We start from the raw sequence: 11,207 nt of genomic DNA, 5'->3' as shown, positions 1-11,207 counted from the left end.
CTCTGGCTTATTCTGGCTGTAGCGTTGGGTTCACCAGAGAGACGGTGAATGACGAGGACACGTTCGTCATGAAGGAAATCCCCAGCTGGATCCCAGCAGCTCGTCGAGAGCTCCAGGACTTCTTGGCGAAGAAAGGTGAACCTGAAGAGGAGACGAGAAGAGAGGAGGAGGAGGAGGAGGAGGAGAGGAGGAGGAGGAGGAGGAGGAGGAGCGGGGGAAGGAAGTGGTGGTGTTGGTGGAGGAGGTGGAGGAGGAAGATACAGGAGCACGAGGAGGAGCTGAAGGGGGTGAGCAGGTGATCTCACGCGACTTGTCGATCCTCGAACCATCCGCCCTGAATTCATCTACGACAGAAACCGAGTGAGACTTGTCCTCCTCTCCCTCCTCCTGCCTTTTCCTCACCCTCATCTTCATCCTCCTGCCTCCTCCTCCTCCTCCTCCTCCTCCTCCTCCTCCTCCTCCTCCTCCTCCCCGCTTTACTCTTCGCTCTGCTGCTTGTCCCCCAGCTCACTCCCAGCAGGAGCAGGGCTCGAGATTCGTCCGCATCCTCAACGTGCGGACCAACCACTATCAGGTGCATCTCCCGCGACCTCCCTGAAGGAACGAGAGGAAGAGAAGTCAGGAGGAGGAGGATAAGTCAAGACTGAGGAGGAGCCGGCCGGGCCCTCACTGCCGGGCCTCAGCGGCCCGGAGAGTCCGACGGTCACCCATGATACCGACCGCTCAACTTAGTCGAGCCTGAGGACTTCGATTGCGGGGAGTCCGACTGAGTAAACCCGGCGGCTCTTCTTCTGAGTTCCCATCGCCTCTACTACCGAGCGGCCCGGCCCTGCCGCCCTATCAATCCGCTTCCGAACTTCATAATCATCCGGACCCGGGGCCCGGACCCGCCGCGGCGGTCACCTGCCCGGCCCGGCCGCAAAACTGAAAGGCAACCTGGCAAGCTGAACTCAAAACCTGACGAGGTCTCCCAGCTTTCTGGTACACACAATTCCCTCATCAATTTCTCCTTTCCTCCCTCCACTCCCTTCCTCCCCCTCCCTGCGTCTACCTTACCATCCTCCATCTCCCTCGCCTTACTTCTCTCACTGTGTCTACGTCTCCTCCTCCCCTTCATCCCCTGCCATGACGGTGAGGGTTCGCTTCGCGCCATCACCTACTGGTTTGCTTCACCTGGGAGGGCTGCGGACGGCTCTCTACAACTTTCTCTTCGCGCGCAAGCATGGCGGTCGTTTCATCCTCCGCATTGAAGACACGGACACAGCACGGACTGTCCCTGGCTCAGCCTCCCTCCTCCTCCGTATGCTACAAGATGCCGGCATAGGCCCCGACGAGGGGTACGGAGTAGGCGGCGATCACGGTCCCTACGTGCAGTCAGAGAGGAAGGAGCTTTATGCAGCAGCAGCAGCAAGACTGGAGCAGGCAGGGTTGGCGTACCGCTGCAGCTATGACGATGCGGAGGTGGAGAGGTACCGGAAGGAAGAGGAAGCGCGCGTTGGCAGCTTCGTCTTCCGGAGGCGAGCAGCTGAGGATCTCCTGGGAGGAGCAGGAAGAAGAGGAGGAGGAGTGATCCGGCTAGATGCTGAGCGAGCGCTGCAGCAGCTGGGAGAGGCTGAGGTGGAGGACCTGGTGCGAGGGCGAGTTGTGATCCCCAAGCAAGGTGGATGATGCCATCCTCGTCAAGTCTGACGGGCTGCCGACTTATCACCTGGCAAGCGTGGTGGACGACCAGAACATGGGCATCTCGCACGTCATCCGAGGCGAGGAGTGGCTCTCCTCCGCTCCCAAGCACATCCTCCTCCACAGGGCCCTTGGACACCCTCCCCCTCCATTCGCTCACCTGCCCCTCCTGCTCAACCCTGACGGCGGGAAACTCTCCAAGAGGTCGAGGCGAGGAGAGCTCCTGCAGTCTGATGCTCCTGCAGGCACGAGCATGGGACCGTTGAGAGTTTCGTGCGCCAGGGCTTCGAGATGAAGGCGGTGAGGGAGAGGAGGAGGGAGAGGCTTTATCGTTGACCCTCAGCAGATCTTGAGCTACACGGCGAGCATGGGCTTCACTCCCTCCAAGGAGATCATGACTGTCAAGGAACTGATAGAAGAGTTCGATCTATCCAAGGTGAGGAAAAGAAGAGGAGGAGCAGGTGGACTAGGGGCATGAGCAGGAGCAGCAGGAGAAGGAAGGGAGGGGTTTGCAAAGTAAGAACCTGAGGTTGTTGCAGGTACACAAGCATGGGACGCGAGTAGACATCGGCAAGTTCAGCTCCATCCAGACGTCGGTGCTGCGGGGGATGTGCCAGGACTCGGAGGGCAGGAGAGGCTTGTGGCTCGAGCTCGGTCCTCGCCTGCGCGAGCTCGTCAAGGTCTCGGGCCAGCCGATCCTCGCCGACCGGGTGGAGGACGACAAGTACTTCGAGGAGGTGGTGAAGACGGTGGTGGAGCGAGTCGAGCGGAGGAGCGAGATACTGTCGCAATTTCTCTACTTCTGGACAGACCCTGATCCTGAGGTGCCGATGCTTCCACTCCCTCTCCTTGCTCCCTCTCCTACCATCCTCCCTCCTCTCTCTCATCCTCTTCTACCCTCCTCCTCCTCCTCCTCCTCCCCCTCCTCAGAATCCGCCTCATTATCTTCAGGCCCTCGCTTCTCATACGGCAGCCGAGGCTCGCGAGCAAGTCATCGCACACCTAGAGAACTTCGAGCAGGAGCTGCAGAAGCAAGCCGAGAGGAGGGAAGGAGGAGGACTGGACGTGCTGATAGAGGAAGCGAGGAAGGCAGCGAAGGCAGCAGGAGCGAAGGCTATGAGCAAGGGAGCGATGATGAAATTTGTTCGCCTCGCACTGACAGGAAAGGACGGCGGCCCGTCCCTCACTGGTGACTCCTCCTCCTAGCTCCCCTCCCCCTCTTCTCCTCCGCATCTTCTCCTCCGCATCTTCTCACGTTCTTCTTCAGACATCTTCGCTCTGCTTGGGCCTCCTGTCAGTCTTCGTCGCGTCAGCTCCTCCCTCAAGTTCCTCCGCGCTCCTGCTGCTCCCTCTAGCTAACGCCCTCCTCCCCATCCCCTCCTCGTCCTCATTTCCACCACCCTTTCCACTACCTTTCATGGTCAGCTAGATAGATATAAAGTAGCTACAATGCAGAGCAAGAGAGACGCAGGAGGGTCCATGGGCTACTGGACAGTAGTATTCACTATGAAGGAAGGCGATGCTGAGAGCGAGAGGTGCGGACAAGCGATCACGAGCTTCTCCTCTCCTCCTGACCTCCGCTCGCCCCCCTCCCTGACTTTTTGCTCTCAGGCTGGGAGTTGACCCGCAGACATTGAAGAGGGAGGAAGCAGAAAGAAGAAAGGAGCAGGATGAAGGAGCGTGAGGGAGCAAAGAGGAGGGAGGAGCCGCCTGGCCCTTCTTGTCCTCTACGGGTCTCCTTGAGGACTCGAGGGTTTCTCGATGACGTAGTACACTCGCTCGCCTCCTCCTCCAAGTGGCTTCACAACCTGAACTCTCCTGCTCCACCCTCAGCCCTGCACCCCTCCGTCCTCCTCACCTCTCCGACCCCGAGCCGCCGCCTGCCTCCTTCTCTTCCTCCTCCCCTGCTACACAAGACGAGGATCAGGAGGAGGAGGAGGAGGACAGAGGACCTGCCTGCAGGCAGATGTGGCTGGAAGTAGAAGCCATCCGTCCGCAGTCCAGCAGGCAGACCAGGAAGGCTGCTCCCCTCACCTGCAGCTCGTCAGCGTCGCAGCAAAGAAGCTCCTCCTCGCCCACTGCTGATGAGCGACATGAGCGGACGTCTCGTCATCTTGATGAAGCGGCCTCGCTCGTCCATGTCCTGCCCTCCCCTTGTCAGACCAGCTGGCCGCGAGGGAACGCGGAGGAGAGGAGGAGGAGAGGAGGAGGAGGTTGACCTGCCCGAGGACGAGGTGCTGGGGGAGGGCGACATGGTCGTCCTGGTTCTGAGTCAGACTTGTCTCTAGGAGCACAGGACCCTCACCTCCACGTCCACGTACGTCTGTCGGGCTCTGCTCCTGCTCTTCTTCTCCTTCACCTTCTCTGCCTTCCGCTCCCTCGCGCCCCCGCTATCCTCCGCCTCCACCGCTGCGACCCTCTGCACGGATCTACCCGCACCCATCCCACCAGCTCCACCCGTCAGAGGCAGAGAAGTAGCTCGTGACTTGCTGCCTTCCTCTCCATCAGGAGACCTCCGCCTGCATGTTGTTGCTCGCTCCTCGCCTGACGCCCAGTCAGTGGAACAGCACCTCCTTATTCCCGTTCCCACTCCTCTCTCCTCCTCTCTCCTCCTCTCTCCTCCTCTCTCCTCCTCTCTCCTCCTCTCTCCTCCTCTCTCCTCCCATCTTTCCCTTCTCCCCCCTCCTGCCCTCACCTGCCTCATCCCTCCATTCTATCGGGTGCCTCTTCGTACCGGTGGTTTGAAAGGGAAATGGTATGGGAGGGGTAGGTGGTCGGTCGGTTGGTGAACAGCAGTACAGGTGACTGAGTGAAGATGAGGACGAGAAGGAGGAAGAGGAAGAGGAAGAGGAAGAGGAAGAGTATGATCACGGTCACTGCGACAGACGTCGAGATGCTCTTGCGACCTCACTGTTCAAGTCTCGTCACCAGACTTCCTCCGACAAGTCCATGAGAGAGTCACGATAGAGACCAAGACTGCGAGCACAGCAAGACTTTCTTCGAGGACATCCTTTCGCTCCATGTAATTTCGCTGATCTGAAACATGACAAGACATACTTGAAGGCTTTACAGCAGGCACGATAGATTATCTCACACTTTCATACGCAAATTTGATCTACGAGGGGAGAGGAAGCAACGAGTGAGCGATCAATCAACACACCATGTAAGGAGGGCCATCATCTCACGAGATCCTCAACCATGAACTTTCAAGATGCGCACAAGCTTCATGGCGACTCAGGTGTCACTCTTCTTCATCTTCTCGCCAATTCCTCTCGTCCTAGCGATTTTCCGAGGCAGACAATATTTTTCGTTACGTTGGCGGCAAAAGCCTCCATCTCGATCTCATCAGGGCTCAAATGTTTTCCAGCCATCTTCTCGATGTCGCGTTTCAGAAATCTTCGCTGCTCTCTTCTTCTCGACTTGTTAAACTGACATTCGATGATCCTGTGAGGCAGATGTCGGCAATCTTGCAGGCTCAAATTGTACACTCGCTCGATGACAAACTCTCCTACAGTCTCAGACATGTAACAATCTTTGCAAAGCCTGCTGCCAAACCCCTCGAACACAACCTCAACTGATTTGTCGAAGCGCTTCGCCACACACATGGTACAACCAGCAAAGGAGTACAAGGATAGAAGGCACATGTCTGTAAGCGGGGGCGGGTTTACCCACTGCAGTCCATTCCAATTCAACTTCATTCGTTTGATCATCTTGCAATGAGATGCTCGGCATGCGTCCAGGCGAGACTTGACAGTTTCAGAGCACTGGGTGTCGTCCTGAATCGCTTTGTTGATGCTTTTGCATGAGAGATTGAGGAGAACAATATGTCGATTAGTGAGGTTCCTGATGATCTCAGCCAGATCGATGAAGCCCCAAGCAAAGATAGAACTTCTTCTTATGTCGCTTGCCATCTTCGTACATCTGTACATGTCACTTGTGTCGCTCCCATCCTCGCCCTCCATCATAAATTTTCGCTGTACTACCCACCATGTTTGTGACTGTCACATTCTTGAGGAAGGGAGGGGTGTTTGGGGTCGACTGCTTGCTGGGAAGCGGCCCACTACCCCTGGTGGGCCTTTGCAGTACATAGGTGGGGTGGGGGTATCTGGAAAGATTAAAATCTGAGGCGGACCGGTTAGGGATAAACCTCCGAGGCGGACTTGGTAAGTCCCCCACCCCCACCCCCTGGCACATCCTGCCGTTGATGCGCCTGCCGTCAATCTTTTACCCCTGAGTTTCTACCCCTACCCACCTTATCTCCCGTTCGTACCCCCCCTCTTCTATTACGGGTACTATCGAACAGCCTTGGACCCCCATCCGTCAAAATGCAGCGAAATGCGACAGGGAGAGCAGAGCAGAGCAGAGCAGAGCAGAGCAGAGCAGAGCAGAGCAGAGCAGAGCAGAGCAGAGCAGAGCAGAGCAGAGCAGAGCAGAGCAGAGCAGAGCCTTCATAGAGGAGGAGAGAGCAGGAAAGAGGCTCGGAGACGAGAAAAGGAGAGCAGGAGGGGGAGGGCATCTGATAGTCTTTTGTTAGTCTTTGTTAGTCTCTTGGGTGTCATCCTCACGCCATTCGCTCGCAGGTCTGCTACATGTCCTGCTACTCGTTTCTTGCAGCGCCAGCGCATGGCACGAGGAGGACGAGAACGAGGAATGGAGGGAGGAAATATCGACGAGGGATGAAACCGACGACGTCTGCCAGGAAGAACTCGTCGAGCATGACTGGGTTCTGGTCGACCAGCATGAGTTCTGGCAGGGAATTCGCAAGTCAAGAGTTCAGCATAGTCGCTGACCTCGTGCTCGTGGAGAGATGCAACAAGAGCGATCTCACCAAAGAGGAAGCAGGTACGAAGAAGAGGGGGGAGCAGGAGGTGGGGATGGTGGTGAGGGAACGGGAGAGGAGGAGAGGAGGAGAGGGAGGAGGAGGAGGAGGAGGAGGAGGAGGAGGAGGAGGAGGAGGAGGAGGAGGAGGAGGAGGAGCTCACAGCATTGCCAGACTCATTGGACATCTTTGAAGAAGCGCTGAAGATGCTATTTCCGGCTGCGAAGGCGCGAAGTGACAAAAATTCCCTACGAGGAAGGGAGGAGGCGAGCTGGATGCTTGATGCAGAGTCAAGCTCGAGGACGAGGGGAATGGAGGGGGGGCGAGAGGGGGTGATAGTGATAGGAGCTAGTGGGGGAGGGGGAGGGAGGGGGAAGGAAAAGGGAGACGGAGACGGAGAGGGAGGGGAAGAGAGTTCGAGGGGGGTGCAGAGTAAGGGAGAGGGACAGGGGAGGAAAATGAAGCTGTTAGAGGACGAGCAGGCAGTGAGGAAGGGTTTCAGAGATGCGCAGAGAAATATCCTCAAGCTGATAGAGGAAAGACAATTTTATTAAACGTGTTGAAACTTGATCTCCGTCTGCCGAAGCTTTTACCTCCTCCTCCTCCTCGGTTTGTTCCTTGACTTGGTTTGCTGGGGTCAGAGGGCTTGCGGGTGGTCGGGGGTGGAAGGAGTGAGCGGCCCTTTTGCCGGAAGAACTTCTGCAAACAAGTAAGAAGAGGAAAGGGGGGGGGGAGGAGAAATTCTAGGAGCGGGGGAGAAGAAGTGAAGGAGGATCGAGGAGAAAAGGAAAGAAGCAGGATGGAAGGAGGGACAGGCGAGCTCGTTACCAGAGTGCTCGAGCGACGAAGGTTGGAAACTCTTGGTGGGCGAGAGCGAGCAGGAGGGAAGGAAGGGAGAGGAGGAGAGGAAGCGCGAGGAGAAATCGATGCCTTCCCGGCTCTCAGCGAAAGAATCTTCGTCGTCGGATGCTGTCCGAGCATCTGAGGTGACGAAGCAGCTGCGAGTGACCATGAGAGGAGGAGGAGGAGGAGGAGGCAGAGCTGCGCCTGTAAATCACCTGGTGGTTGACGAGCGAGGACGTGAAGGAATCTGCTCGCAGGCCTTCTCCTCCTCCTCCTCCACCTCCTCCTCCTCAAGGTAAACTTTAATCCTTGTAGCTTCTTCAGGACGGGTGACTTGTGCAGCCACTTGTCGGTGAGCAGCAGCTCGTCGATGGTTCGAACCTGCCAGGAGAAGAGGCAATGGCGCATCTTCCTCCTCCTCTCCCTCTCCTCCATCATCCTCAAGCCAGTCCTCAGCTGGAAGAGCTCCGACGCGACCTTGCTCCAAGCCGCGAAGAAGCAGCAGAGGAGGAGGAAAGTCCGTCGACCCTGCGAGAGGAGCGAGCAGGCAGCTGCTTCTCTGCCCCACTGAGGGAGCGAAGCATGCGAGACATGAAGCTCCTCCTCGTCCTCCTCTGTCTTCAACGTCATATGCTCCTTGAGATGCTTCTGCCTGGCTCCTCCTCCTCCTTTGCCATTCTCCTTCAGCCGCGTCCTCGTCACAGAAGCTTTCTGCTTCCCTCCTCTCGCCTCCTCCTCGCCGCCCGCTTGTCCCTGCAGACTTTCTCTCGCTCTTGTCGGCTCTCTGTGTCGCTCCTTCCTGACCTCCTCCTCTCCTAACGCCCTGAAGTGACTGACTACATTCTCGAAGCAAGCAAGCACACACTCGGCAAAGACAAGCAAGGAGTCAATCCTCTCCTCCTCCTTCTGCTTCTCCTGCTCCTGCTGCTCCTGCTGCTCCTGCTCCTGCTGCCCCTCTCCATCTTCTCTGTTCTCTTTCTTTGTCTCTGCCTTCTCACCTCTTACTTCCTCCTCCACCTCCTCCTGGCATCCTTGACTTCCTTGACTTGCGTCTTGCGCAGCCGCAAGCGCTCGGATCGCGTACTCCAAGACTTTTCTGCGTCGCCGACCAGCCAAGGTGCTCAGACGCCTCCTCAACCTCGCGACATGACGAGCAGCGAACGCGAACTGAGCGAACGACGAGGAGACGAGGCGACGCAGAGCACGCGAGCTCGCGACGGAGAGGCAGAAAGCAGCTCTTCTCCAGCTGGACAAGATAAGCTGCTGCGTCTTCCTGCTGCTCTGCTCCAACAGCCTCACAAGTTGGTCTGCCCATATCACTCGCTCTCCTCCTCCTCCTCCTCCCCTCGTAGCTCGTCGCATTCTTGTCCATTCTCTCTTCATCGCCAGCAGTCGCCTTCTCTCCAACGACAACTGAGTTTGCTCCTTCCACACGATGAACTGGTCCTTGCCCTCCTCCCTCCACCTTCGCTCTCTCAGCCTCTCACTCCTTCCTTGAGCTGCTGCTGCTGCCCCCACTGCCTCCCACCAGAGACAGAGGAGGGAGGAGAGGAGAAGGCGCTCTCTTCTCCCGACTTTGCCCTCCACCAAGGCTCTTGCTCGTCTCATGCGCCTACAGGAGGAGGCGAAGCTGAGCAGCAACTTTCTGCTTCCTCTCATCAGCCATTTTCGCACTGTCAGCTGCACCAGCCTCTGCCGCGTCTCCTGCCCCCTCACCTCCTCCTCCCTCATCTTCTCCCCCAACGCCTCCGCCACCTGCATCGTTTGCGTCCGGCAAAACCTCTGCATCCTCCCCAGCATCTTCCACTCCCGCATTGCCTCCTCCAGCCTCTCCAACCGCTGAGCCGTCGCCTCCTGCTTCACCCTCCATCTCCCCGCGCCCCATTCCATCCAGACCCACAGCGCTCTCTCCTGACATGCCCTCGCTTGTCCCTCCCTCACTCGCTGCACCACCTGCCTCCTCCTTCTCCTCCTCCCCGTCTCCTCCTCAAAACAGTACAAGATTCTTCTTTCCGCCCATCGTCGCTGGCGAGAGAGGAGCATCGCGTTGCCTCGCCTGCTGGTTCGCTGGTGGCACAGGACGTGAAACAGCTCGTGCAACACCAGCCGCTTCCATCTCCTGCTCTCTCTCCTCGTCATCAGCATCCTCGCCCTTGAGATCATGCTTGCCGCCTCCTCCTGCTCCCCTTGGCTCTCAACGCACTTCCTTGTGCTCCAGCAGTTGGCGGTGACTTCCCCCAGCAAGTCAGGATCAGCCGCGTCCTCCGCATCCTCATCCTCGTCTGCCTCGCTGCTTCAAACTTCTTCCGCTCCATCCAACCTGTCAGAGCTGATAGCGAGCGCTCGAGCATCCGTCGCTCTTGACCTTGACGTCTTCTTCGTGCCTGCACCATGGTCATCCTCGAGCACCTCCTCTTCTTTACTTACCCCCTTCCTCTGCTGCTTCCTTCTATTCCACTCCTCCAACGCCTTCCGTACGCATCGCACTCTCCTCTGCTCCTCTTTTCCTCTTGCGTTTCTCGCTCTTCTCCTCCTCTTCATCGCCCCCTCCCACATTCGCACGGACCACAGCAGTCTCCTCCTCCTCCCTCCTCTCGTCACCGCTGTCATTCGCCTACTCATCATCTTCTGCTTCCGCGTGAAACAGCAGAGCATCTCCCACGCTCTTGCTCTTGTTCTTCTCCGCCTCTCCGCCTCCAGTCTCATCATCACCAACTTCTCCTGCCTCTCCAGCTCTGCCGCCAACCTCCATCTCCTGCAGATCCTCCGATGGAGGCGATCGAGGGCCAAAGCTTCTTTCCTCTTCCTCCTCCCCTTCTCCTCCTTGAGACTCCACCAGCACACGAGGCATCGCACACACAGCACTCTCCTTCTCCTCCGTGAGATTTTTCTCGCGCACAGCCCAAGGAAGTCGCTCCTCCTCCTCGCTGCCCCCCAAGTGCTGAGGGCCTGAAGCTTCCAGCGAGACTCGACCTTCACCTGCCCCCGCAACTTCGTCAGCATGCGACCAGAGCCATGCACGAACATGGCGGAGAGAGCTGGTGCAGGAAGCAGAGGGAAGGAGGAGGGCGAGGAGGGTGAAGACAAGGAGAGGGAGGAGACCTCTTTGAGCAGGACTTGGACGGAGGTCGCCCAATCCTTCTCCATCTTCTTCAGCTCTTGTTCCATGGCTGCCTGCTCATGCATTTTGTGCCAGCTCCTCAAGCACTCCCGCACTTCTCCCTCCTCATCCTCCCGCTGCCGTCGTTTCAGCAAGCGATTCAATGCTTTCAGTAGCGTGGCTCGCTGCTGCTGCTGCTGCTGCTGATGTTCCTGCTGCTCTGCCTCGTCCTTGCCGAGATGTCTGAGTTCGACCGCATACCGTCCGGCCCGCTTCTCTGCCGAGAACCTGGCAGCCTCCAGGATGTGTCGGAGCTGAAAGCCGAAGGCCTCCTGTTCCTTTAACGCTTCCTTGAGCGAGCTGACTGACTCGCTATTTGCGCTCTCCTCAACTTCTTGTATGGCTGCCCAGACATTCCCAAAGTCCCATACTCCCTCCTCCCTCCTCCCTCGCACCCTCGTAACACATTCTGGTCTCCTCAGCTTCTCTGCTCTGCTCAGCTTTGAGGGAGGGACTGGCTCCATATCCTTCATTCTCTTGCCAACAGTCCGAACCTGCTCAAACTATTGTAGTCAGACCCTCATCCTTCCTGCACTGTTACACCGACAAACTCACTCCCAGGCCTCCCTTTCCCTCTCCCTCCCTCCCTGATTGACTGGTCGTTCACACATGACTTCCAGATAGCGCCAGCCGACCTTTCGTGGGTAGCGTCTGTGCCAGTGCACAGAACCTGTACAAGGACAGGCACGCCTTGCTGTCGGATCA

General features: G+C 57.7%; 5 protein-coding genes across 5 annotated transcripts in view; 2 read left to right on the top strand and 3 right to left on the bottom strand.

The window, feature by feature from the left end:
- Window positions 1-794, top strand: part of GUITHDRAFT_153980 (hypothetical protein) — a gene marked incomplete at its 3' end in the record, with an annotated part of 2,421 nt that extends 1,627 nt beyond the window's left edge. The window contains exons 6-8 of the mRNA XM_005827938.1: window positions 23-135; window positions 296-360; window positions 521-794. Of these exons, the coding sequence (XP_005827995.1) occupies window positions 23-48 (26 nt within the window). The remainder of the gene's footprint in view (window positions 1-22; window positions 136-295; window positions 361-520) is intronic.
- Window positions 795-1,125: 331 nt separating this feature from the next.
- GUITHDRAFT_113021 (hypothetical protein) lies at window positions 1,126-3,039 on the top strand (the record flags this gene model as incomplete). The annotated part of the gene is made up of 7 exons (XM_005827937.1): window positions 1,126-1,617; window positions 1,661-1,884; window positions 1,926-1,980; window positions 2,027-2,116; window positions 2,220-2,504; window positions 2,632-2,869; window positions 2,948-3,039. The coding sequence occupies 7 exons, from the start codon at window positions 1,126-1,128 to the stop codon at window positions 3,037-3,039; spliced, it is 1,476 nt and encodes a 491-aa protein (XP_005827994.1).
- A 77-nt stretch (window positions 3,040-3,116) lies between these two features.
- On the bottom strand, window positions 3,117-4,402 carry GUITHDRAFT_153978 (hypothetical protein). Its single transcript, XM_005827936.1, has 7 exons — window positions 4,376-4,402; window positions 3,986-4,224; window positions 3,900-3,941; window positions 3,760-3,823; window positions 3,637-3,714; window positions 3,539-3,584; window positions 3,117-3,498 (listed from the first exon to the last, which is right to left on the bottom strand). The coding sequence occupies exons 2-7, from the start codon at window positions 4,121-4,123 to the stop codon at window positions 3,408-3,410; spliced, it is 459 nt and encodes a 152-aa protein (XP_005827993.1). The 5' UTR covers window positions 4,124-4,224; window positions 4,376-4,402; the 3' UTR covers window positions 3,117-3,407.
- Window positions 4,403-4,502: 100 nt separating this feature from the next.
- Window positions 4,503-5,224, bottom strand: GUITHDRAFT_153977 (hypothetical protein). Its single transcript, XM_005827935.1, has one exon. The coding sequence runs from the start codon at window positions 5,202-5,204 to the stop codon at window positions 4,932-4,934; it is 273 nt and encodes a 90-aa protein (XP_005827992.1). The 5' UTR covers window positions 5,205-5,224; the 3' UTR covers window positions 4,503-4,931.
- A 1,912-nt stretch (window positions 5,225-7,136) lies between these two features.
- On the bottom strand, window positions 7,137-10,975 carry GUITHDRAFT_142399 (hypothetical protein; the record flags this gene model as incomplete). Its single annotated transcript, XM_005827934.1, has 4 exons — window positions 7,137-7,198; window positions 7,328-7,497; window positions 7,623-9,632; window positions 9,663-10,975. The coding sequence occupies 4 exons, from the start codon at window positions 10,973-10,975 to the stop codon at window positions 7,137-7,139; spliced, it is 3,555 nt and encodes a 1,184-aa protein (XP_005827991.1).
- Between the last annotated feature and the right edge of the window lie 232 nt (window positions 10,976-11,207).

Source organism: Guillardia theta (genome assembly GCF_000315625.1).
Source record: "Guillardia theta CCMP2712 unplaced genomic scaffold GUITHscaffold_63, whole genome shotgun sequence".
Taxonomy (NCBI): Eukaryota; class Cryptophyceae; order Pyrenomonadales; family Geminigeraceae; genus Guillardia; species Guillardia theta.
The sequence above is the reverse complement of the archived record's forward strand: the minus strand, read 5'-3'. Positions and strand labels throughout refer to the sequence as shown.